We start from the raw sequence: 27,811 nt of genomic DNA, 5'->3' as shown, positions 1-27,811 counted from the left end.
GTCCATGGACAATACAGAGACTTTTCCTGGACCAGGCACAGCGGCTGTTCCTGTGAATGGTGGAGGAGATGCTGGGTGTAGTAGTGTTACAACTCTCCAGGAGTCTACAGCAGCCAAGACTGTGATGGCTCCCAGGATTGAAGCTGAGTGTTCGGGGGAGGGGGTGGGTCCTGCTAATCAGAAGACTGCTATCCCAGCTGATTCAGACTCTCTGCCAGCAGATTTGAATGTATCCGAGGACAAGACTGCAAATGCTGGTGGTGGAAGAAAAACTTATGCCGGTGTTGCTGCCACAGGATCTGGGAAGGGGGAGCAAGCAGGGAAGGAGCATGGGAATGTTCTATCTTCCTCCCTGTTTAAAAGGAGGAATGTTGTGCAGCTTAAGTGGGAGGGTGGAGGACTCCCTCTGCATAGGAGGACAGTGGTGGATAAAATCCTGCAGATGGGGTTTAGGCCGGCAGATATCTTCGCCCTGATCAGTCCGGCAGGATCCTATGAATATGATTTGTCCTTTATCCTTCCCGAGTCTTTGGACATTTTTTGGGAGAAGTTTGAACACGTGTGTAGGGGCCTGCCAGACTGGAAAGGGCTCATCCCCCAGCTTTTATCACGCCAGCCCCTCGTTAAAATGGTGACAGTTCTTGCCCGTAATGAATCCATACCACAAGGGGATCTGACTGTATGGTTGAGGAGGTATGGGGATGTCCTGAGCCCCCTAAAAAAGATTTTGGACGATCGGGGAATATGGACGGGGGATGGTCTGTGCAGCTGAAATGAAAGGTCATTGACAATGTTGTCCAACATCTGCCATCCTCAGCTTTCCTGGGGAGGGACAGGCTGACCATCTTCTACCCGGGCCAGCCAAAGCTCTGCAACAAGTGTGGTGATAAAGGGCATCTTGCATCCTCCTGTCCAGTGATGAAGTGCTCTCTGGGCCAAGGTATAGGGCATTTGGCAAAGGACTGTAATATCATCAGGTGTAATCTGTGCAATGCAGTGGGACATCCTTATAGTCAGTGTCCTGAGGCAATGCACAACAAGCCTGAGCTCATGAGAGAGTTCTTCCGTCTGGACATGGAGGATGCACAGAGCTCATCAGCTGGAGGGCCTGTGAGTCCAACTGAGTCTGTGCCAATACCCAATGTGTCTCCCCAGTCTGTGCCAATACCCAATGTGTCTCCCCAGTCTGTGCCAATACCCAATGTGTCTCCCCAGTCTGTGCCAATACCCAATGTGTCTGTGTCTCCCCAGTCTGTGCCAATACCCAATGTGTCTGTGGTGCCCTAGTCTGTGCCAATACCCAATGTGTCTGTGTCGCCACAGTTTGTGCCAATACCCAATGTGTCTGTGTCGCCACAGTTTGTGCCAATACCCAATGTGTCTGTGTCTCCCCAGTCTGTGCCAATAGCCAATGTGTCTCCCCAGTCTATGGTGCCCCAGTCTGTGGCAATACCCAATGTGTCTGTGTCTCCCCAGTCTGTGCCAATACCCAATGTGTCTGTGTCTCCCCAGTCTGTGGTGCCCCAGTCTGTGCCAATACCCAATGTGTCTGTGGTGCCCCAGTCTGTGCCAATACCCAATGTGTCTGTGTCTCCCCAGTCTGTGCCAATACCCAATGTGTCTGTGGTGCCCAGTCTGTGCCAATACCCAATGTGTCCCTGTCTCCACAGTCTGTGCCAATACCCAATGTGTCTGTGTCTGCCCAGTCTGTGGTGCCCCAGTCTGTGCCAATACCCAATGTGTCTGTGTCTCCCCAGTCTGTGGTGCCCCAGTCTATGCCAATACCCAATGTGTCTGTGTCTCCCCAGTCTGTGGTGCCCCAGTCTGTGCCAATACCCAATGTGTCTGTGTCTGCCCAGTCTGTGCCAATACCCAATGTGTCTGTGTCTCCCCAGTCTGTGGTGCCCCAGTCTGTGCCAATACCCAATGTGTCCCTGTCTCCCCAGTCTGTGCCAATACCCAATGTGTCTGTGTCTCCCCAGTCTGTGGTGCCCCAGTCTGCCAGTACCCAATGTGTCTGTGGTGCCCTAGTCTGTGCCAATACCCAATGTGTCTGTGGTGCCCCAGTCTGTGCCAATACCCAATGTGTTTGTGTCTCCCCAGTCTGTGGTGCCCCAGTCTGTGCCAATACCCAATGTGTCTGTGTCTCCCCAGTCTGTGGTGCCCCAGTCTGTGCCAATACCCAATGTGTCTGTGTCTCCCCAGTCTGTGGTGCCCCAGTCTGTGCCAATACCCAATGTGTCTGTGTCTCCCCAGTCTGTGGTGCCCCAGTCTGTGCCAATGTGTCTGTGTCTCCCCAGTCTGTGCCAATACCCAATGTGTCTGTGTCTCCCCAGTCTGTGCCAATACCCAATGTGTCTCTATCTCCCCAGTCTGTGCCAATACCCAATGTGTCTGTGTCTCCCCAGTCTGTGGTGCCCCAGTCTGTGCCAATACCCAATGTGTCTGTGTTTCCCCAGTCTGTGCCAATACCCAATGTGTCTGTGTTTCCCCAGTCTGTGCCAATACCCAATGTGTCTGTGGTGCCCAGTCTGTGCCAATACCCAATGTGTCTGTGGTGCCCCAGTCTGTGCCAATACCCAATGTGTTTGTGTCTCCCCAGTCTGTGGTGCCCCAGTCTGTGCCAATACCCAATGTGTCTGTGTCTCCCCAGTCTGTGGTGCCCCAGTCTGTGCCAATACCCAATGTGTCTGTGTCTCCCCAGTCTGTGGTGCCCCAGTCTGTGCCAATACCCAATGTGTCTGTGTCTGCCCAGTCTGTGGTGCCCCAGTCTGTGCCAATACCCAATGTGTCTGTGTCTCCCCAGTCTGTGCCAATACCCAATGTGTCTGTGTCTCCCCAGTCTGTGCCAATACCTAATGTGTCTCTATCTCCCCAGTCTGTGCCAATACCCAATGTGTCTGTGTCTCCCCAGTCTGTGGTGCCCCAGTATGTGCCAATACCCAATGTGTCTGTGTTTTCCCAGTCTGTGCCAATACCCAATGTGTCTGTGTTTCCCCAGTCTGTGCCAATACCCAATGTGTCTGTGGTGCTCAGTCTGTGCCAATACCCAATGTGTCCCTGTCTCCACAGTCTGTGCCAATACCCAATGTGTCTGTGTCTGCCCAGTCTGTGGTGCCCCAGTCTGTGCCAATACCCAATGTGTCTGTGTCTCCCCAGTCTGTGGTGCCCCAGTTTATGCCAATACCCAATGTGTCTGTGTCTCCCCAGTCTGTGGTGCCCCAGTCTGTGCCAATACCCAATGTGTCTGTGTCTGCCCAGTCTGTGCCAATACCCAATGTGTCTGTGTTTCCCCAGTCCGTGGTGCCCCAGTCTGTGCCAATACCCAATATGTCCCTGTCTCCCCAGTCTGTGCCAATACCCAATGTGTCCCTGTCTCCCAAGTCTGTGCCAATACCCAATGTGTCCCTGTCTCCCCAGTCTGTGCCAATACCCAATGTGTCTCTGTCTCCCCAGTCTGGGCCAATACCCAATGTGTCTGTGTCTCCCCAGTCTCTGTCTCCCCAGTCTGTGCCAATACCCAATGTGTCTGTGTCTCCCCAGTCTGTGGTGCCCCAGTCTGTGCCAATACCCAATGTGTCTGTGGTGCCCCAGTCTGTGCCAATACCCAGTGTGTCTCTGTCTCCCCAGTCTGTGCCAATACCCAATGTGTCTGTGTCTTCCCAGTCTGTAGGTAAGGTTTCAGTTGCTGAGAATGTGTCCAATTCTTCTGTCTCTTCTAAAATTGCAGAGGCAGCAAGAGGTGCTGAGGCTGGTGCATTAAGTGTGGTGCCAGTCCCCCTCCACCCGACGCTGTAGGGTCTCTGTTACGGGTCATGGGGTGTAGAGGAGTGGGGAGGATGGTGAAGAGGCTGGCCTGGTGGTAGATAAGGGAAGGGAGAGCGGGGGGAGGGGGGTGAAGGGGAGGATAGGTGTGGGGAGGCTGTTGACTCTGTTTTGTCCAAGGATGGTATGGAGTGGTTGGAGGATAAAAGGAAGAGGGGCAAAAGGAAGGAAAAAAAAAGAGGTGCAGTTACCTTAAGTCCTAAGGTTTTGCATTTAGAAAATAAGTATGAGGGCCTGTTTGAGGGCCTGTTTGAGGGCCTGTTTGAGGGCCTGTTTGAGGGCCTGTTTGAGGGCCTGTTTTTGATGGCCTGTTTGAGGGCCTGTCAGATGATGACGATGATTGGGACTCGTTCAGTTCAGCATCCTCTATGGATGATGAGTGCCAGGGTGCAACGAAACTCGCTGGTTCTCCAGGCAGAGGGAGTAGTCAGGCTAAGGAGCGTCTGCCTCAACTACCCTAATGGCCATTCCCACTCCGTTTTTATAAAAGGCTCCATGCACGGTGATGGTGATGTTCCTTAGTCTGGCTCTCCCGTAGGGATTATGTTGTACGCGTTTCGGTTTGCACCGTTTTATTATGTTCTTGTTTTGTATAGTCATATTCAGTTATTTTGTAAATATGTTTTACTTATTTATTATGTTTTTATTGTATATAAGTTGTTGTTTGTAAGATTTTCAATAAACAAAATTAACCTCCTCATAATGGGCACAGGGATGGTGGGAACCCCTCACCTTCAAGGGACCCTAGAAGTTGGTCTTGCAGTAAGCATTTCGTTTTTTTCGCATCGTTGTGTTCTATTTTAGGGTGGGATATTTGGATGTCAGCTGCTGGAAGTGATAACGTTGTTGGTCCCTGTGTCCCCCCCCCGCTATGGAATTGGGGCTACTAAAGGTTTTTTTTTATGTGAATTAGGGAAGCTCCAACTTCCTGAGCTGCGTCAAATCATTCTAGAGAAAACAAGTTAAGAGGAACAAGACGAGAAAGAAGGTCGGTCAGCTTGCAGCGGGGCTGGTCATGTGCAGAGAAGGTGAGGCGCGTTTCCTGTGTGGGTTCTGGTCACTATCGCAGCTTCAGTCTCTTCAGAGCGGCTCCAGACCTTCCACCTCCACCCTAAGAATCGCATTCTCTCCACTCTCACGTGAGTAACTCCACTTCATTCACTCAACTGCAGGCTTTTCGGTTGATTATTAGTAAGAGGTGCAATGTTATTATTAGGACAATCCACCTAAAAAGTCATATTTTTTTAGTTCCCGGCTTCCTATGCGTTTTGGATACTCCAATAGTGAGAGCTCTCTCCCGTAATTCCACGCCGTGTTCCTGTCCACCTCGGAGTTTTAGATGTTCCAACTCTCTAATATTGCATAGACAAAAATCCAGCAGGGATGGTGGGAACCCCTCATAATGGGCACAGCGGGCGTACAGACCTGGGAACTCAGCACAGGGATGGTGGGAACCCCTCATAATGGGCACAGCGGGCGTACAGACCCGGGAACTCAGCACAGGGATGGTGGGAACCCCTCATAATGGGCACAGCGGGGGGTACAGACCTGAGAACTCAGCACAGGGATGGTGGGAACCCCTCATAATGGGCACAGCGGGTGTACAGACCCGGGAACTCAGCACAGGGATGGTGGGAACCCCTCATAATGGGCACAGCAGGTGTACAGACTTGGGAACTTGGCACAGGGATGGTGGAAACCTCTCATAATAGGCACAACAGGTGTACGGACCCGGGAACTCAGCACAGGGATGGTGGGAACCCCTCATAATGGGCCCAGCGGGCGTACAGACCCGGGAACTCAGCACAGGGATGGTGGGAGCCCCTCATAATGGATACAGCGGGCATACAGACCCGGGACCTCAGCAGAGGGATGGTGGGAACTCCTCCTAATGGGCACAGCGGGTGTACAGACCCGGGAACTCAGCACAGGGGTGGTGGGAACCCTTCATAATGGGCACAACGGTTGTAAAGACCTGAGAACTCAGCACAGGGATGGTGGGAACCCCTCATAATGGGCACAGCGGGTGTACAGACCCGGGAACTCAGCACAGGGATGGTGGGAACCCCTCATAATGGGCACAGCGGGTGTACAGACCCGGGAACTCAGCACAGGGATGGTGGGAACCCCTCATAATGGGCACAGCGGGTGTACAGACCCGGGAACTCAGCACAGGGATGGTGGGAATCCCTCATAATGGGCACAGCGGGTGTACAGACCTGGGAACTCAGTACAGGGATGGTGGGAACCTCTCATAATGGGCACAGCGGGTGTACAGACCCCGGAACTCAGCACAGGGATGGTGGGAACCCGTCATAATGGGCACAGCGGGTGTACAGACCCGGGAACTCAGCACAGGGATGGTGGGAACCCTTCATAATGGGCACAGCAGGCTTGGTGACCTATCTTGGTGTTTGACGGATCTCCTCTCTGACACGTGGCATCCGCCCTCCATACCTCATGGTTTCTCTTGATATTCTGTTCATGCCCACGGACTGAAAAGTCTTCTATAATCCTACATGAGATTATTTTATCACATCCCTGAAGAAGCAGGTGTTTTTTTTTGGTTTCTCCGAGAAACGCGTTGGGTGAAAATTGCTGAATGTAATATATTCTGTCATGTATGCGCTGGAATTGTGAGATTGTATCAGATCTTTGATTTTATGTTCTAATCTACAGAAGTTATAAATGTCAGAGGAACTCTCTTTTTTTATATAAATAATAAGAATTAGAACGTCTCTTTTTGTATTTTTCAGGGCATTTATCTGTGTTTCATGTACAGCGCCTTGAAAAAGTATTCATACCCCTTGACATTCCCCACATTTTCTCATGTTACAACCAAAAACCATAAATGTATTTTATTGGGATTTTATGTGATGGACCAACACAAAGTGTCACATAATTGTGAAGTGGAAGGAAAATGATACAAATAAATATGTGAAAAGTATGGGGGGGGAGGGGCATTTGTATGGCGCCCCCCGGAGTCAATGCTTTGTAGAACCCCCTTTCTCTACAAGTCTGTTTGGGGGTGTCTCTACCAGCTTTGCCCATTCTTCTTCTGTGTAAAATATCTCAAGCTCTGTCAGATTGGATGGAGAGCGTCTGTGATCAGCAATTTTTCAAGTCTTGCCACAGATTCTCAATGGGATTTAGGTCTGGACTGTGACTGGCCCATTCTAACACATGAATATGCTTTGATGTAAACCATTCCATTGTAGCTCTGGCTGGATGTTTCGGGTCGTTGTCCTGCTGGAAGGGGAACCTCCGCCCCGGTCTCAAGTCTTCTGCCGACTCTAACAGGTTTTCTTCTAAGATTGTCCTGTATTTGTCTCCATCCATCTTCCCATCAACTCTGACCAGCTTCCCTGTCCCTGCTGAAGAAAACCATCCCCACCACATGATGCTGCCACCACCATGTCTCACGGTGGGGATGGTGTGTTCGGGGGGATGGGCAGTGTTAGTTTCCCCCACACATAGCGTTTTGCTTTTAGGCCATAAAGTAGAATTTTGGTCTCCTCTGAGCAGATCACCTTCTTCCACATGTTTGCTGCCCCCTCCCCCACATGGCTTCTCACAAACTACAAACAGGACTTCTTATGACTTTCTTCCTCCAATGTCTTTCTTCTTGTCACTCTTCCATAAAGGGCAGATTTGTGGAGAGACGACTAATAGTTGTCCTGTGGACAGATTCTCCCCCCTGAGCTGTGGATCTCTGCAGCTCCTCCAGAGTTACCATCGACCTCTTGGCTCTTCTCTGATGAATGCTCTCCTTGCCCGGCCCGGTCAGTTTAGGTGGACGGCCACGTCTTGGTAGGTTTGCAGTTGTGCCATACTCTCTCCATTTTCCGATGATGGATTGAACAGAGCTCCGTGAGATGGTCAAAGCTTGGGAGATTTTTATTTTATAATCTAACCCTGCTTTATACTTCTCCACAACTTTATCCCTGACCTGCCTGGTGTGTTCCTTGGCCTTCATGATGCTATATGTTCACTAAGGTGTCCGTTTAATAAACTGTGATATTTCACATCTCATGAGTTCACGGCTCTTCTCTAAAATATCTGTTCTCCCTCTGTGAATAGAAGTGGTCTACAAATGCTTTGAGAATCCTGAACGGCTTCTGTTTCTGTAATCTCGCGAGATTTCAGTATCAGAACCCCAAAGTGAAATACGAAGCACTCCACATACACTGCACATATTAAGTTAATAATAAAGATATGATCCCCCTACGCAATAAACAGACACCCCGTAACTGTAAAACATTCTAATTAATACATAAGCATAACACACGTCCATATTTATGTGAACGGTGTATTCTGAAATGATAGTACTGTATTTGTCAAGCAGATATGAACCATTCATATAAAAACAATAAATATATAAATTAAATAGTTCAAAGTCATTTTAAAAGATCATAACAATAAAAATATTAAATTAACAATTAAAATTATAGCTATAATATATATATATATATATATATATTGTGTGTGTGTGTGTGTACAGTATATATGGTGTTTTTCACACAGGCATAATACCCTTATGCAAACGCAGTTTATGCACTTATGCAAACGCAGTTTATGCACTTATGCAAACGCAGTTTATGCACTTATGCAAACGCAGTTTATGCACTTATGCAAACACTAACCTATACACTTATGCAAACGCAGTTTGTACTGGACTCATCTGATGCTCTTAATTTTGCAGCCATGGGTGTACACATCACCTCGCGTTATCAGCGATGCATCATCTGCGCAGCTGTCAAAAACACAGTTGTACTGTAGCCACAACACTGCCTTTGCACTGGTGTACACTGTAATACACAAATGTGACACAGAGGATATATATATATATATATATATATATATATATATATATATATATATATATTAGGGGCGCAACGGATCATCACCGATCCGTGATCCGAACAGGTCACCCCGTTTCGGATGGGCACACGCCGCGATCCTCGGTCTCGACCTTAGGAAAGGCCGTGTCTTCGGCCTAGCTCCAGCTCCTCTCTCCCCTTTGTGTACAGATCTGTACAGTGGAGGGGAGAAATCGGATGGCAGCAGCGCTGTGGGATGGATCTGTAGTGCCCACAGCTCTGCTCTGTGACAATTGCAGTCACAGCCATCCCTCCATATTCTGCCAATACTCTGCAATACCCTGCCAATACCCTGCAATACTCTGCCATACCATGCCAATACTCTGCCATACCGTGCCAATACTCTGCCATACCGTGCCAATACTCTGCCATACCCTGCCAATACTCTGCCATACCCTGCCAATACCCTGCAATATCGTGCCATACTCTGCCCATACTCTGCAATACTCTGCCATGCCCTGCCAATACTCTGCCATACCGTGCCAATACTCTGCCATACCTTGCCAATACTTTGCAATACTCTGCCAATACCCTGCAATACCGTGCCATACCCTGCCAATACTCTGCTAATACCGTGTCAATACTCTGCAATAATCTGTCATACCATGCCAATACTCTGCCATACCGTGCCATACCATGCCAATACTCTGCCATACTGTGCCATACCCTGCCAATACTCTGCAATACCGTGCCATACCGTGCCAATACTGTGTCAATACTCTGCAATACCCTGCTAATACTCTGCAATACCGTGCCCTACTCTGCCAATACTCTGCAATACCGTGCCATACCGTGCCAATACCGTGCCATTACTCTGCCATACCGTGCCATTACTCTGCCATACCGTGCCATTACTCTGCCATACTCTGCCATACCCTGCCAATACTCTGCAAATACTCTGACATACCCAGCAAATATTCTGCCATACCCAGCCAATACTCGCCAATACCCAGCCATACCTTGCAATACTCGGTAATACCCAGCCATACCCTGCAATACTCGGTAATACCCAGCCATACTCGGCGATACCCAGCCATGCTCAGCCAATATTACAGTGGGGACTATATGGTGGTGGAATTTCCACAGGTTTTTGCAAATTCAATTATTATTTGCTGATCCGAAAAATGATCCGATCCGTGATTCTGATCTGAGGAACGATCCTCCAATCCTTGAGTTTTTTGATCTGTTGCACCCCTAATATATATATCTATATATATATATATAGATATATATATATATAATACACGCACGCACGCACACACACACACAGTTATAAATATATATATATATATATATGCACACACACATACATATGTGTATATATATCTATATCTATATCTGTGTGTGTAATTGTATAGTTAATGTAATTGTAACCTGCTGTTGGTGTATTTTTCACTGCAGTTCAGAAAGTTTTTACTTTCATTTTTGGCCACACAGGCAGATGGACGAAGGAAGAAGCGATTCTCCGGCGGAGATCTCCTCTTTCTTCTTGCTAACTCCACCTCTGGGCTGGAGAAGCCAGAAAGGAGAAATAGAAAGAGAAGCACAGTGATAAGGCGCCATCACGGTTTATTAAACGGGCCGTTTCTGTTGCAGGGAATGCAGCCGCTCTGTGTACTGGGATGAGAAGAGGAGGATAAGTTCTCCAGCGCTCATCTCAGCATATTAAACCGGCAATGCTCCAAGATAAGTGGTGATCATCATGATCTCGGCTCATCGCAGTTTATTAAACGGACGCCTTCGGTTCTCCAACAAACCTCTGAGGGCTTCACAGAACAGCTGTATTTATACTGAGATTAAATGACACACAGGCGGACTCTATTTACTAATTAGGTGACTTCTGAAGGCAATTGGTTCCTCTAGATTTTAGTTAGGGGGTATCAGAGTAACACTTCACAATTATGTGACACTTTGTGTTGGTCCATCACATAAAATCCCAATAAAATACATTTATGTTTTTGGTTGTAACATGACAAGATGTGGGGAATGCCAAGGGGTATGAATACTTTTTCAAAGCACTGAATCTATTTATTTGTATCCATTTTTTATTTCTCTTCTACTAAAATGAAAGATTTTACTTTATTTTACTTTATTTTATTTTGTGTTACATGAAAAAATAGAAGAGTGACAGCAGAAAAAAAAAAAAAACAAGTGGTCCATCGAGTTGGGGGTCCCATTTTTTTGGGGGCTTTTTTTTTTTTTTTGTTTCCTGTTTTATAACCTTTTTGTCTGAGTACAGAACGATGTTTGCCCCAAGTATGATTAGAGCCGCCCCGTCTCTGGGCAACTAAAAAAAAAAAATGACCCCTGGCTTGGTAAAGTCTAGGACAGTGATGGCGAACCTCGGCACCCCAGATGGTTTGGAACTACATTTCCCATGATGCTCATCCACTCTGCAGTGTAGTTGAGTGTCATGGGAAATGTAGTTCCAAAACATCTGGGGGTGCCGAGGGTCCCCATCACTGGTCTAGGGTAACTAGGGTAAATAGACCGGTCACTGTAGCCTCCTCTCCCCCCCCCCCCCACGTTGTAGCGGTTTAGGATCCTGACGTCATCAAAACCAAAGCAGGGTCCATTGATGCCGAGGGAAAGTCCAGGTCCCGGACCGTGGGCGGGAGCACACCACCTACAGTAGTGGATCAGGTAAGAAAAGTCTCCAAACACCAAATGAGCAATTACCGAGCGCAGCCCCATTGCAAGGAATAATTGTACATTTTTTCGGAGTTGGGCTTTACATTTACTTATCGTTGCCGGCCTTTATACTTTCTAAGGTTAATTTTGAACTTTCCTTCTCCTAGTCTGAGGTTATGTCCCCATGTTCATGTCCCTTGTCTCTTCTTTCTTGTACATATTAAGGCTCTCCTCCTGATATGTTTGATCCCTCAGGCCGTTCACCCTTTTGGTTGCCGGTTTCAGGACCTGTTCTGTAGTATTAAGATGTTTTTGTAAGTGAGGTCTCCAGAAGTGGACCTCCTTCCTCCTGCTCTGGACCCCTCTAGTGATATGAAGATCAATATAGAGGAATCAGGACCTCCTTCATCCTGCCGGTGATCCCTCTAGTGATATAAAGATCTATATAGAGGAATCAGGACCTCCTTCCTCCTGCTGGTGATCCCTCTAGTGATATAAAGATCTATATAGAGGAATCGGGACCTCCTTCCTCCTCATGGTGACCCCTCTAGTGATATAAAGATCTATATAGAGGAATCAGGACCCCCTTCCTCCTGCCGGTGACCCCTCTAGTGATATAAAGATCTATATAGAGGAATCAGGACCTCCTTCCTCCTGCTGGTGACCCCTCTAGTGATATAAAGATCTATATAGAGGAATCAGGACCTCCTTCCTCCTGCTGGTGACCCCTCTAGTGATATAAAGATCTATATAGAGGAATCAGGACCTCCTTCCTCCTGCTGGTGATCCCTCTAGTGATATAAAGATCTATATAGAGGAATCAGGACCTCCTTCCTCCTGCTGGTGACCCCTCTAGTGATATAAAGATCTATATAGAGGAATCAGGACCTCCTTCCTCCTGCCGGTGACCCCTCTAGTGATATAAAGATCTATATAGAGGAATCAGGACCTCCTTCCTCCTGCTGGTGACCCCTCTAGTGATATAAAGATCTATATAGAGGAATCAGGACCTCCTTCCTCCTGCTGGTGACCCCTCTAGTGATATAAAGATCAATATAGAGGAATCAGGACCTCCTTCCTCCTACTTGTTACCTCTCTAGTAAAGATCTAAATAGAGGAATCAAGACCCCCTTTCTCCTGCCGGTGATCCCTCTAGTGATATAAAGAACTATATATAGGAATCGGGACCTCCTTCCTCCTGCCGGTGACCCCTCTAGTGATATAAAGATCTATATAGAAGAATCAGGACCTCCTTCCTTCTGCAGGTGGTCTCTTAATTGATATAAAGATCTATATAGAGAAATTGGGACCACTTTCCTTCTGCTGGTGACCCCTCTAGTGATATAAAGATCTATACAGGGGAATCAGGACCTCCTGCTTGTGATCCCTCTAGTGATATAAAGCTCTATATAGACAATTTAGAACCCCCTTCCTTCTGTTGGTGATCCCCCTAGTGATATAAAGGACTATATAGAAGAAACTGGACCTCCTTCCTCCTGCTGGTGATCCCTCTAGTGATTTCAAGATCTATATAGAGGAATCGGGACCTCCTCCTTCCTTCTGGTGGTCCCTCTAGTGCTATAAAGATCTATATAGAAGAAACGGGACCTCCTTCCTCCTGCAGGTGGTCTCTTTAGTGATATAAACATCTATATATAGAAATTGGGACCACTTTCCTTCTGTTGGTGACCCCTCTAGTGATATGAAGATCTATACAGGGGAATCGGGACCTCCTGCTTGTGATCCCTCTAGTGATATAAAGCTCTATATAGAAAATTTAGAACCTCCTTCCTCCTGCTGGTGACCCCTCTAGTTATATAAAGGACTATATAGAGGAACCAGGACCTCCTTCCTCCTGCTGGTGACCCCTCTAGTGATATAAAGATCTAAGGATCTATATAGAAGAAACGGGACCTCCTTCCTCCTGCAGGTGGTCTCTTTAATGATATAAAGCTCTATATAGAGAAATTGGGACCTCCTTCCTTCTGCTGGTGATTCCTCTAGTGATTTCAAGTCTATATAGAGGAATCAGGACCTCCTTCCTCCTGCCGGTGATCCCTCTAGTGATATAAAGATCTATTGAGGGATCAGGACCTCCTTCCTCCTGCTGGTGACCCCTTTAGTGATTTTAAGATCTATATAGAGGAATCAGGACCTCCTTCCTCCTGCTGGTGACCCCTCTAGCGATATAAAGATCTATATAGAGGAATCAGGACCTCCTTCCTCCTGCTGGTGACCCCTCTAGTGATATAAAGATCTATATAGAGGAATTAGGACCTCCTTCTGGTGATCATTCCCAGTTTGTATGCCAAGAGGGGGGCGTCTGACCAGTTAGGGGGTATTTCTGGCCAGATCCGGTTACTGAGTGCTGATTACTGGAAGTGCTGGGTCTAATTGGTGGTTATTAGACCAAACACAGTCACGCTTACACATTGCAGAACTGCTGTAGTGGAAGGTAGACTATGAAATGGAGGCTTTTAGTACATTGTCTCTCTAACTGCACACCTTTTGTTATGGTCCAGTAATAGACGCGGTCATTATAGACCTCAAACCGGTCTTTTGTTTTTAGTTTTTTCAGCTGTAGCCGCCAAGATGAACGAGCCCGAAGTCTGCTACATCCTGGACGCCATTCTGTTTGTGTATGGAATAGTTCTCACCGCTCTCTACTGCCACCTGAAGGTAAGGGCATTTCCCTGCAGCAAGGGAAAGTGTCAGATATTGGGTTGTGCTGTTGGGCTTTTGTATTTGTGCACATTTGCTGCACCATATTTCCCCTGCCCGTATTGTGCATACGACCTTCGGGCCACAATCTGTTTGGTTGCCTACATGAAGCCGGATCCATGAAATGTCATCGGCCCACCAAGGATTCCTCAGGAGGGTCCAAAGCTTTGTTCACCGGGTCACGCGGGACACATCCAGCAACGTTTCGTTTCGCAGGATATCTTCGTCAGGCAGGCTTCATGAAACCCATGGATCGGGGGGGGGGGGGGGGGGAGGGGAGGCCCGAGACTCTGGTCTCCAGCCAATGACATCTGTTTCATTTCTTTTTTTCAGATTAAGACTTCTAGGGAGAAAAAGAAGAATCCGACGCCCGCTCTATACGAGGTATGAACTTCTTATTTTCTGATCCTCATTTTGTATTAATAGCGAGAACAGGAAGTTCCTCCAGTGCCAGGAAGTACTCGAACCCCCCCAACCCCCACCCCCTCCCCCCCCCCCCCCAGTCCTCTCCAACTTCTCACTCTGCTGATAGTGTTTAAAGGGGCCAATGTTATCTGATTATTCCAATATATTAAATTTACTATTTCGTCTGTTTGCGCGGCATTGCTCAAATTTTGGGTTGCCATGTCTGAAAATACATTGTAACTTTTTAGATTATTATTATTATTTTATGTATTGCACGGCATTGCACAGATTTTGATTCGCCATGTCTGAAAATACATTGTAACTTTTTTAATACTGTTTGTATTTTGTTTATAAATTGCAAAGCAAGAGTTTAATTTACCATGTCTGAAAATACAATGTAACTTTTTGATATTCTTTTTATTTCATATTATTTTTTTTTTATATATATTTTATATTTTATATTTTATATATATATATATATATATATATATATTATTAATATTATATTATTGCAAGGCATTGCACAGATCTTGATTTGCCATGTCTGAAATACAATGTACCGTTTAAAAAAAAATATATATATATATTTTAATTTTTATTATTTTATATATTTCAAGGCACTGCGTTGAGTTTTATTGCCGATGTCTTGAAAATCCATTGTAACTTTTTGAATATTATTTTTATTTTGTTTTATTTATTTTTTATATTTCAAGGCATTGCACAGAGTTTGATTTTCCATGTCTGAAATACAATGTACCTTTTTTTTTTTTGTTTTTTTTTTTTTTAATGATTTTTATTAGATTTTTTATTATTTTATATATTTCAAGGCACTGCATTGAGTTTTATTGGCGATGTCTTGAAAATCCACTGTAACTTTTTGAATATTATTTATTTTGTTTTTATTTATTTATATTTTATTTTATATTGCAAAGCAATGCACAAAGTTTGATTTGCCATGTCTGAAATACAATGTACCTTTTTCTTAAATGATTTTTATTTTATTTTTTTATTATTTTATAAATATTCAAGGCATTGCATTGAGTTTGGTTGGCCATGTCTTGAAAATTCATTGTAACTTTTTTAATAATAATTTTATTTTGTTTTTTATTTTTATTTTTTATATTGCAAGGCATTGCGCAGAGTTTGATTTGCCATGTCTAAAATACAATGTAACTTGTTTATATTATTATTATTTTATGTATTTCAAGGCATTGCGCGGATTTTGATTCGCCATGTCTTGAATACGCATTATAACTTTTTTTTTTTTTAATTTATAATTATTTTATCTTTTTGGAAGACATTGCACAGAGTTTAATTTGTCATGTCTGAAAATACAGTGTAACTTTTTATATAATTATTATTATTTTATGTATTGCAAGGCATTGCACAGATTTTAATTTGTCGCGTCTGAAAATACATTGTAACTTTTTCTAATACTATTTGTATTTTTTTATATATATATATTGCAAGGCATTGCGCAGAGTTTCATTTACAATGTCTGAAAATACAATGTAACTTTTTGATATTCTTTTTATTTCATATATATATATATATATATATATATATATATATATATATATATATATATATATATATATATATATATATTATAATATAATATAATATATAGTTTATATTATTGCAAGGCATTGCACAGATTTTGATTTGCCATGTCTGAAATGCACTTTTTAAAATTATTATTATTTTATATATTGCAAGGCATTACATGGAGTTTGATTTGCCATGTCTTGAAAATCCATTGTAACTTTTTTTAATATTTTTGTTTTGTTTTTATTTATTTTTTATATTGCAAGGCATTGCACAGAGTTTGATTTGCCGTGTCTGAAATACAATGTACCTTTTTATTTTTTTATTATTTTAATTTTATTTTGTATTATTTTATATATTTCAAGGCATTGCATTGAGTTTGATTTGCCACTTTTTTTATATTATTTTATTATTATTAATGTTATTTTTAGACTATTTTATCTATTGCAAGGCTTTGCACAGAGTTTGAGTTGTCTTGTCTGATGTAACTTTATCTATATTATGCTTATTTTTATTTTTTATTTTTTTATTATGTTATATATTGAAAGTCATTGTTGCGGAATTTGATTTGCCACGTCTTGAATATACATTCTCACTTTTTTTTTTTTATAATTATTTTTATATATTATTTTATATACTGCAAGGCATTGCACAGAGTTTGATTTGCCATGTCTTAAAATACAATGTAACTTTGTCTATATTATTTTCATTTTCTTATTTCTTTATTTTTTTATTTTATTTTATATATTGCAAGGCATTGCACATAATTAGATTTGCCATGTCTTGAATATACAGTACATACTCACTTTTTTAAAAATAATTTTTATTATTATTATTTTCATTTTCTTCTTAATTTTTTTTATTTTATTTTATGTATTACAAGGCATTGCAGAGAGTTTTTGTTACCATGTTTGTAAATACAATGTAACGTTGTCTATATTATTTATTTATTTTTAATTATTATTTTATATATTTTTTTTTATTTTTTACAGTCCTGGCTGGAGCAGGCATTGGTTTGAACCTTAGTTCCCCACTTCCTGTCCTGGTGACACCTTGTGTCTTAGGGCATGCCAGGTTGTCACCAGTATAGGAAGTAGACAGGTTGACAGAGGTTCTAACCCTTCCTCGCTCCATCCAAAACTAGTCAGAGCCGGGGCTCTGGGGGGGGGGGGGGGGGGTAACGCCTTCCAAATTTTTATGGTAGTTTCAGTAATTGGCAAAATATATGTAAGTACTGCATGCACACCCCCGGTGACCCCCCAACTTCCTGCCCTTCTACAAGGCTGCAGGGGTGACGACGCATTTCAGAGTGTGCTGTTCCACAGATCACACCCACTGCTCCGCCTTTTCCCTGCTCTATGGACTACTAGCGCTGGTGACCCCCCACCTCAATTCCAGTAGTCCTACCTAAGTCCCTCCCTTCAAACAGCAAACACTCCCCACTCTTGTGACTCTTAGAGGGACACTCCACTGATCTACAGCCTTGTATTTTTTTTTTTACGTTCCTCGGGGGCGGGTCCTTGTAGTCACAATAACGTGTCTTTGGTTTGCAGCCCCTGAGCTATCCTTCAAATCAGGTCTACAGCAAGATCGGGAAGGGAGAAGGAGGGGTCGAGATGAAGGTGAGGACTTGGTGCGTGTTGCAATATATCTGATTATAATGTAGATACGTAGATGGGGGGGGGGGGGGGGGGAGAGAATGCTCATCCTTTCCTGGAGAAAATGCTGCTCCAGCTCCTTCTGGTGCTGCTTACAGGAGCAAAACTGTTTTTGCTCCTGTATCCACTGTGTGTGTGTGTGTGTGTGTGTGTGTGTGTGTGTGTGTGTGTGTGTATATATTTAGATGTACTCACACACACATTATACAGTATACTGTATATATATATAAAAATATATATATTAAAATAATAAAATTAAACTTATTTTTTGTTTAATATTTTACATGTGGTCAGAAAACTACTAATTTCTCTTTTTCATGTTTTACATATATATATATATATTACAGATGTGTGTGTGTGTATATATATATATATATATATATATATATATATATATATATATATATATATATATAATTTTTTTTTTTTTTTTATTAAACTAGTAAAATAAATATTAAAATAATAATAACATTTTATTTATTATCTCACATAAAACTAAAGAAAACTGTCTCTTTTATCATATTTTACTGAAATTTTACATATATATATATATATATATATATATATATATATATATATATAAATATAAATTAAGCTAGTAAAATAAATGATAAATAATATATACATTTTATTGTTATTTCAATATCTCACATAAAACTACAGAAAATTACTAATGTCTCTTTTTTTAATTTTTTACTTATTTTTATATATACACACACAAACACACCTACTATACAGTATATGTATATATTAACTAGTAAAGTAAATATTAAAATAATATTAGAATATTAAGGGGAGGGATCACCCAGAATGTGGATGGCCCCTGTGCACAGACTTGCTGGTGGAGGCAGTGAGCCAACCACAGAAGGGGGAGGGGGGTTCCCCGAAATCCTGTCTACCTTTGCCCACTGTCCATGTCTACCACTGCCATGGTTGCCCTGTTCTAGCAAGCAGGTGAAAGCAGGGGGGGAGGTCCCAGATGTCAAATAATGATAACTGTCCATGTTTGGTCATTTTGGCAGTTCCCCCCTGATTTGAAAAAAAAGAAAAAAATCTTTAAGAAAAAATGAAATAAATTCAAGTCGGAGGTTTTGGGGGTTCCTGAGCCTCCCGCCTCTCCTCCGCTGGTGGGGAAGGCGGCTCGTGTCTCAGAGCGAAACAAGAAGTGTTATATTACAGCGTCCAGCGCCTCTCTGACCACTTCCCCCCCTCCGCGACGCCTCCGCACTGTCAGCCTGCCCCCCCCCCCCCCCCATCAAGGCCTTCAATGTTCCCTGAGATTAGATTGCAAGTTCCTAGGACCAGGCCCGTGTGTGTGTGGTGGGGGGGGTTTACAAATGGCAATTTAAAAAAAAGAAAAAAAGAAAAGAGATTATATATTTGTATATTTCTAAATATTTGTTGGTCGGGGACAAAGAGCTGAGCGGAGATACGAGGCGGTCCATGGAGGAGGATGTGGTCAGAGGATTACTAATATCTCTTCTTCTCTGGTTTTACTCTGAGATGGACAATATAGAGAGAGAGGAGGGCAGACCGCCTCCAACACTTTACATGTGGTCTCATCTCTGCTTCTCATGCTTTACTTTTTATATTTATATATACTGCATAGACACACAAAATGGTGTGTGTGTGTGTGTATATATATATTAAACTAGTAAAATAAATATTAAAATAATAATAACATTTCATTTATTATCTTGCATAAAACTACAGAAAATGCCTAACGTCTCTTTTTTTTCATGTTTTTACTGAATTAAAAAAAAAAATATATATATATATATATATATATATTTATACACAAACACACCTATCATACAGTATATGTATATATTAAGCTAGTAAAATAAATTTTTAAATAATAACATTTCATTTATTATCTCACATAAAACTACAGAAAACGACTAACGTCTCATTTTATTCATGTTTTACTGAATATATATATATATATATATATATATATATATACACACAAACACACCTACCATACAGTATATGTGTATATTAACTAGTAAAATAAATATTAAAATAATATTAAAATAACAATAAAATGTTACTTTTATTTATTATCTCACATAAAACTACAGAAAATGACTAACGTCTCTTTCTTTTCATGTTTTACTGAATATATATATATATATATATATATATATATACACACACACATACTATACAGTATATGTATATATTAACTAGCAAAATAAATATATAAAATAATAATAAAATGTCACTTTTATTTATTATCTCACATATACTACACAGAACTACTAAAGTTGTTTTTTTCGTGAGACACGAACCATACAGTATATGTGTATATTAACTAGTAAAATAAATATTAAAATAATATTAAAATAACAATAAAATGTTACTTTTATTTATTATCTCACATAAAACTACAGAAAATGACTAACGTCTCTTTCTTTTCATGTTTTACTGAATATATATATATATATATATATATATATACACACACACACATACTATACAGTATATGTATATATTAACTAGCAAAATAAATATATAAAATAATAATAAAATGTCACTTTTATTTATTATCTCACATATACTACACAGAACTACTAAAGTTGTTTTTTTCGTGAGACACTTTTGATGTGGGATCACCAATTTTCAATGTTTGTGAAAGCGGAAACTTTCCATTTCATTCACTGAGCTGCATAGGTGAAATTCGTTTGAAATAAAAAAAAAATAAAAAAAACGTTTTTTTCCCTTTATTCATAGAGTAGCAAGGTTAATGTAATATAGTGTTCATTGTATTTGTGTTTTCTATTTGTTGTTTGTTTTTTTTATTTTTATTTTTTTGGGGGGTTGTTTTTTTTTTTTTGTTTATTTTCACTTTTTTTATTTATTTATTTTATTTTTCTGAGAAAATAAAAGGAATATAAATGATGGAGACCTTTACAGCCCGAAAACTAGTTTCAGTTTTAGCATGCAGCTAAAGTGTCTCACCCCCCCCCCTCCCCCATCACTAATATAATATAGTAATCGGTCTTTCAATCTGCGCCTCACACAAAAGCTCTTAATAAGAGTTCAGGAGAAATGTATTATAAATCATAAAATGAAATACAGTCCCATCCAGAATCACACATAATACTTCCAATCTTACACATACAAACAAGTATAGCCTCCTAAAAAAATTTATAATAATAATTATAACAACAATAATAAAAATAATAATAATAAATTATATATATATATATATATATATATATATATATATATATATATATATATATATATATATATATATATATATATATATATATATATATATATATATATATATATATATATATATATATATATATACACACACTAAATAAAATATTTTACAACTCTTTATTAAATTATATATTTTTTTTCTTTTCTTTTCAGGGAGGAGAAAGTGATTACGCTGTAAGTATAAATCACACTATTTACTGTATATCACACTTCAATAATAAATGCTATATCTGGAGAGCGGTGATGTCACTCCCGTATAATATATATTATATTATATCTGGAGAGAGAACATGTCATTCCTGTATAATATATCTTATATCTGGAGAGCGTCATCGCAGTGGTTTGCTGTCTGATGATTGGCCAAGCATGCACTATGACCCGCATACTTTGGCCAATCACAGCGCCGTAAGCCAACAGAGCCATAATTGGCCAAAGGCAGGGTGCCTGTGGGCCCGCTGATCACACAGAAAGAGAAGGAGGAGGAGGATTGTGTCAGCATGGAGGTGGAGCCTAGTACTCAGCATCAGCAGCAGTCTTCAAGGGATCGTTTACAGTCCCCAGAAACCCATGGACTTATACGTGGCTGGGAGGAGGTGGCTGCAGATCAGGTCGTCCTTAGTGACCCAGAGGACTTCCGGACCGAATGCCTCAGCAAACCTATGCTGCGTGGCCTCCCTGATCCTGCAAAGCCTTTTTAGTCTGCAGCTCCAAGGTCTGATCAGTTCCAGCAACCATCGCCAGCATCTGATTTACATGGTGCAGGAATACCTAGGGGCAAGAACCGACTTGGAGACCTTTCCAACCGAAAAGCCTCTGGGTTACTGGGTCTTGAGGGTGGATCACTGGTCAGAGCTTGCACAGTATGCAATTGAGCTACTGGCCTGTCCTGCATCCAGTGTTCTTTCAGAACGCACATTCAGTGCCGCTGGAGGCTTTGTAGCCAATCACAGAGTGGGCCTGTCCACCGACTCAGTTGATCGGCTCACCTTCATAAAAATGAATCAGTCTTTGATCACCAACTACCAAGCAGCTGATGCTGATGTAACCAAATTTTTTTTTCTATGAGTATGAGATCCCTTTAAGACTACTATGCTGATGCTGAGTGACTATCCTGTTATGTCGAGTGACTATCCTCTTCCTCCTCAATGTTCATGCTGATCGCTTGTAAGAACTTTTTTGGTTCTGGGAGCCATCACCAGTGGCTGAGGCCCATTTTTTCTGGCCCTGTTTAACAGGGGCGTGCAATTACAATTTTTGCTGTAATATTTTGCAGCAGGGCTCATTCCTGCACTCCAACTAGAGTATCTGTGAGGGGTCGCAGTGTTGTGGCACCAGCACCAGTGCCTAAAGCCCAATTTTTCTGCCCCTGGTCAACAGGGGCGTGTAATTACTATTCTCGATCTAATATTTCACAGCAGGGCCGTTCCTGTGCCTGCCAAGAGTAACTGTAAGGCCTTACAGTGTTGTGGCAACACCTAAGGCCCAAGAGCATATAGGGCAGGCCCCTACTTTCAAACATCCAACTTACAAACGACTCCTACTTACAAACGGAAGGAGACAACAGGATGTGAGAGTTAATATGGGAAAAAGGTGTCTCCTCCACTGATGCTCTATCACCAATCCTTGTTTCCCTTAAAAATCCCAAATTTTCAAAGTCCAATTGTCATTGGGACAGAAAGTGAGATCTTCTGAAGAGGTGCACAGACAGCAAAAACAAATGTTACAGGGGCGATAACCCTTCGCTATGTTTTCCAAAAAAAGCTTAAAAATTTTTTTTTTGGGCTGGAGCTACACTTACAAAATTGTACCTGTTCCAAATTACAAACAGATTCTACTTAACAGCAAACCTACACAGTCCCTGTCTTGTTTGCACCACCTGTATACTGCTGTTCTGAGTATATAGGGACTGGGGGCCCCCATGCCTTTTCTTTTTTTTATTTGGGTGCAGGGTTCCCCTTAATATCCATATAAGACCCAAAGGGGCTGGTGATGGACTGGGGGGGGGGGGACCCATGCCGTTTTTCTCAATGATTTTCATCCATATTGCCGGGACCAGACATTACATTAAACCGTAAGCAGTTTTAAATGACTTTTATTCCTTTGGAAATGTCATTTTGTGCAGGGACTGTTCTAAGTACGGGAAACACGTGCCAGTTTGCAGGCATACTATAGACCCCCCCCCCCCCCCCGCACGATATTTAAAGGAATATTTAACTTTTTTTTTTTTCCACTTTAAGCGTCATTAAAATCACTGCTCCCGAAAAAAACGTCCGTTTTTGAAACTTTTTTTTGCATTGATACGTGTCCCATGGGGCGGGACCCCGGTCCCCCGAACCCCTTTTTTAGGACAATAACTTGCGTATTAGCCTTTAAAATTTGCACTTTTGATTTCTCACGTTCGAATCCCATAGACTTTAACGGGGGTTCGGATTTCGCTCAACTATCGGTCCGAACGCAGGTTCTGGATGCGAACTGGGGGGGGGGGAGTTGTGTTCAGCTCATCCCTACTCCTGTATAATGTCCTCTTTTGTCCCTTTAGGGTCTCGGTCCTACGGACAAGGCTACGTATGAAACTCTAAGGGGGAGAAGTTGAACTGAAGATGACGGATGAAGATGACGGATGAAGACGACGGATGAAGACGACCGATGATTTCACCCCCGATGTAGAGCTCTCGCGGTTGGGGTTTGCGGCTCCCCTTTCCTGTGCTTCTTGCTTCTCAGTACCATCTCTCTTATATCTCTTATATCCGACATGTTTCACTCTTTGCATCTGTAGATAAGGATTGGTAGGATGTGGGGTTACACCCAGCTACAGGAGGTTACATAATTTTGTAGATTTTTATCATTTTACCAAAATTAAGATTTTTTTTTTTCATCTTTTAAGGTTTTGATCTCTGGTGCAGATAAATAAACACGTACAAACTATTCATTGGAAAAACAGCTGTGTCTCTCTCCCCCCCAGTATTAAAAAAATATTTATTGGCGTCCATTGAGGGACAAAGAAACTCGTACAACATTTGTTTGTTTTTGTTTTTTTACTAAAATCCAGTCCTCCGGTAGGTGGCATTATAACCCAACAGGATATGACTTCCTGTGTCCCTCAATGGAATCCAATAAAGGGAGTACAAAAATACTATTATTAAAAATGTCAAACTGGCCCACTTCATCAAACTGCACTGTCAAAACTCCAACGATAAGTGTAATAAATGTAATATAATTTTTGTTTTGTTTTTTTATAGGTTTTGGATAGGGTGTTCCTATAGGACAGGAAGTAAAGGGAAACCTCTTGCATGGAGACAAAAGGAAAAAAACAAAACACAGGGGCATTAACCAACCCCCTACTCTATCCCCCAAAAAAAAACTGCTGTGGCATTTATAGTTAATTACATTTTTTTTTTTTTTTTTTTTTTGGATAGTGTGTCTATAAGGTTTTGGATAAGGTGTTCCTATAGGACAGGACGCAAAGGGAAACCTCTTACATGGAGACAAAAGGAAAAAAAAACCACAGGGGCATTACAACCCTTACTCTATCCAAAAAAAAAAAAAATAGCTGTGGCATTTATATATAATTCAATTTTTTTTCTTTTTTTCTTTTGGATAGAGTGCGTCTATAGGTTTTGGATAGGGTGCTCACAAAGGACAGGAAGTAAAGGGAAACTTCTTGCATGGAGACAAAAGGAAAAAAAAAACTCAGGGGCTTTAACCAACCCCTACTCTATCCAAAAAAAAAAAAAAAAACAGCTGTGGCATTTATATATAATTAATTTTTTTTATTTTTATTATTATTATTTTTTTTTTGGATAGAGTGAGTCTATGGGGCAGGAAGCAAAGGGAAACCTCTTGCATTGAGGCAAAAGAAAAAAAAAACCACAGGAGTTTTAAACCAACCCCTACTCTATCCAAAAAAAATAAATAAAAAAAAATAAAAAGAGCTGTGACATTATATATAATTTTAAGGGTTTTTTTTTTTTTTTTTCACTTTCATGGAAGCAAAAGAAGAAGAAAAAAAGCACAGGGGCATTACCAAACCCTACTCTATCCAAAAAAAAATAAAAAGCTGTGGCATTATATATAATTTTTTTTTTTTTAATAGGGTGTGTCTATGGGACAGGAAGTAAAGGGAAACCTTTTTAATGGAGGCAAAAAAAGAAAAATAAATACACAGGGGTTTTAACTAACCCTTACATTATCTCTCTCCCCCCCCCCCCCCAAAAAAAAAAAAAACTGGGGCATTATATATAATTTTTTTTTATGTTTTTTTTTTTTTATATACATTTTGGATAGTGTGTGTCTATGAAACAGGAATAAAAGAGAAACATCTTGCATGGAGGCAAAATAAAAAGAAACAAAACACAGGGGCATTAACCATCCTCTACTTTATAGAGAAAAAAAAGCTGTGGTGTGTGTGTATATATATATATAAAATCACACACACACCACAGCTTTTTTATATGGTAGGGGTTGGTTAATGCCCCTGTGTTTTTGTTTATTTATATAGAAGTATATGTTAAATATATATATATATATATATATATATATATATATATAAATAAAATCATGCAGTAATTTGTCATTTTAACCTCTTGTAAGCCGAGTGACAGTACAGTACATTAAATTATCCAAGCTGAAGAAAAGTGAAACATTGTATCCACTGTAGAGAAACGCTTCTGCTATTTTATTTTTCAAATGCTGCAAAGATAATAATAAACATAAATAAATAATTGTTACCTTTTCTTTAGAACTTTTTTTCTTTAATTATTCTTGCTTGTTGTGTAATTGTTGCAAGTTACAGAGACTCGTATTTAGTAAGTATTAAACTTTGCTATTTTTTTTTTTCAAAGCTAATAAGAATAAGCAGATTTATTATATTACTTTTTTCTTTAAAACATTTTTTTCTTTATTATTGCTATAATATTTTTTGAAAGTTACAGACAGGTTTTTTTTTTTTTTTTATAGTAAATATATACCTTGTTGGTCTTTCTATTATTTCTTTTTAAAACTGGCTAAGTCTGAACTTCTATGGGGAAAAAAATAAGACATTCTAGTATATACGATATGTGAACAATTTATAAAGCTGCATTATTTTTTTTTTTTATTATTATTATTATTATTATTAAAGTACTTGCTTTTGTAAGTTTGATCTGGAATTACCGGAAACATTTCAAATGTTTGTTTTTTGGCAATTTCGTATTTTAAATATTTTCCCTCAATAAAAGAGTTATTTAAACCTGTGATTGTTGGGGATATTCCTTTTTTTAAATTTCCTTTATTAGTATTATATTATTGTATATACATTATTATTATACATTATTATTGAGATATATATTAGTAGTGCTATTATTATTTGTTATTATGATTACTATTATTATTACTACTAATATTATTATATTTTTATTTTATTATTACTATTATTATTATTATTATTATTACTACTAATATTATTATATTTTTATTTTTATTATTACTATTATCATTTTTCTAAAATAATTTTTACTATTATTTCCAGCCACAATTGGATTAACACATTATATGCTTTATATGTCCAGCCTCAAAACATTATAGTTTTGTAGGCTGTCTTTTTTATTTAGATTTTTTAAGGTGGAGATGCCACCTTATATGAGGAAGGTGCAACATGCATCTTAAATTTTGAGCATCTTCTTTCTTGGACCCTTATACAGGAAGCTCTGTTATTTTTTATGGTTATGCAAACCAAGGAGTTGGGAGTAGGGATGAGCAGCACAGCGATTTCAATTATTTGGCACAAGTGCAAACTCTCAACTTCTCACTGAGCTGCTTAACAGAAATTTATTGGGGGGAAAAAAACTTTTTTTTGAATTTATTTATCTTTTTTTTGGGGTGCACTTGGGTAATTTTTTTATGTATTTTGTTCATTTATTATTATTATTATTATTATTAATAATAATAATAATAATAATAATAATAATAATAATAATAATAATAATAATAAAAATATTAATAATAATAATAGTAGTAGTAGTTGCGATTGTGTATTTTATTTATATTTTCTTGTTGATTTGATTCCTATTTATTATGATCATTTCTTTTTTATTATTATTGTTATTTTTAATAATAATAATAATAATAATAATAATAATAGTAGCATTGCGCTTCTCTTTTTGTTTATTTGATTCCTATTTTTTTTTTTTAAAAGGTGTTTATTTGTAATTTTCATTATAAACAACACAGACAAAACAAGATGATGCCATCTACATGCCGATGGCGAGAGTAATGATGGCTACGCAGAGCCCATCAAAAGAAGAAATACAGATCAGGATAACTGTGTCCTTAGCCCAAAAATGGTTCAAGTTATTTGATTTCTATTTATTATGATCATTATTTTTATTAATATTGTTATTTTTATTATTACTATTAAAGCGGGAGTCCGCCGGGACTCCGCGTTTTTTTTTTAATTTTTTTAAAAGCCAGCAGCTACAAATACTGCAGCTGCTGACTTTTAAAATAGTGACACTTACCCGCCCAGCGCGCCCGCGATGTCGGCACCCGAAGCCGATCTCTAGATCGCCTGTCGGGTCCTGCCGCCGCCATCTTGGGTATGGGAATCAGGAAATGGAGCCTTTCGGCTTCATTTCCCGGTTCCCTACTGCGCATGCGCGAATCGCGCTGCGCAATAAGGACGGTCCCCGCTGCCTCTGGGAGCTGTGTGTTTCCCAGCAGGCAGCGGGGCACTTGTGGGAAGGGGCGGGGCACTTGCGGAAAGGGGCGTAAGTTACGCCCCTTTCCGCAGAGAGCTATCCCGGAAGTGGGTGCAGTTACCTGGATTATCCAGGTAACTGCACCCCCCTCCCCCCTGAAAGGTGCCGATTGTGGCACCGGAGGGGGGGAGGGTTCCGATGAGCGGAAGGTCCACTTTAGGGTGGACCTCCG

General features: G+C 40.6%; 1 protein-coding gene across 2 annotated transcripts; it reads left to right on the top strand.

Moving 5' to 3' along the window:
* Positions 1-4,738: 4,738 nt before the first annotated feature.
* Positions 4,739-25,632, top strand: FCER1G (Fc epsilon receptor Ig). 2 transcript variants are annotated; one of them, XM_077463954.1, is made up of 6 exons: positions 4,739-4,964; positions 13,906-14,015; positions 14,391-14,441; positions 17,564-17,632; positions 21,059-21,079; positions 23,445-25,632. In XM_077463954.1, the coding sequence occupies exons 1-6, from the start codon at positions 4,841-4,843 to the stop codon at positions 23,496-23,498; spliced, it is 429 nt and encodes a 142-aa protein (XP_077320080.1). In that variant the 5' UTR covers positions 4,739-4,840; the 3' UTR covers positions 23,499-25,632. The 2 variants fall into 2 exon arrangements, with proteins under 2 accessions (XP_077320080.1, XP_077320081.1); XM_077463955.1 differs by having other exon boundaries at positions 4,795-4,964; positions 17,564-17,643.
* Positions 25,633-27,811: the final 2,179 nt, after the last annotated feature.

Source organism: Lithobates pipiens, unplaced genomic scaffold, assembly GCF_037356315.1.
Source record: "Lithobates pipiens isolate NorthernLeopardFrog02 unplaced genomic scaffold, aLitPip1_a1.2 Scaffold_30, whole genome shotgun sequence".
In the NCBI taxonomy this organism is placed as follows: Eukaryota; Metazoa; Chordata; class Amphibia; order Anura; family Ranidae; genus Lithobates; species Lithobates pipiens.
Note: the sequence above shows the minus strand (reverse complement) of the source record. Positions and strands in the feature narration are given on the sequence as shown.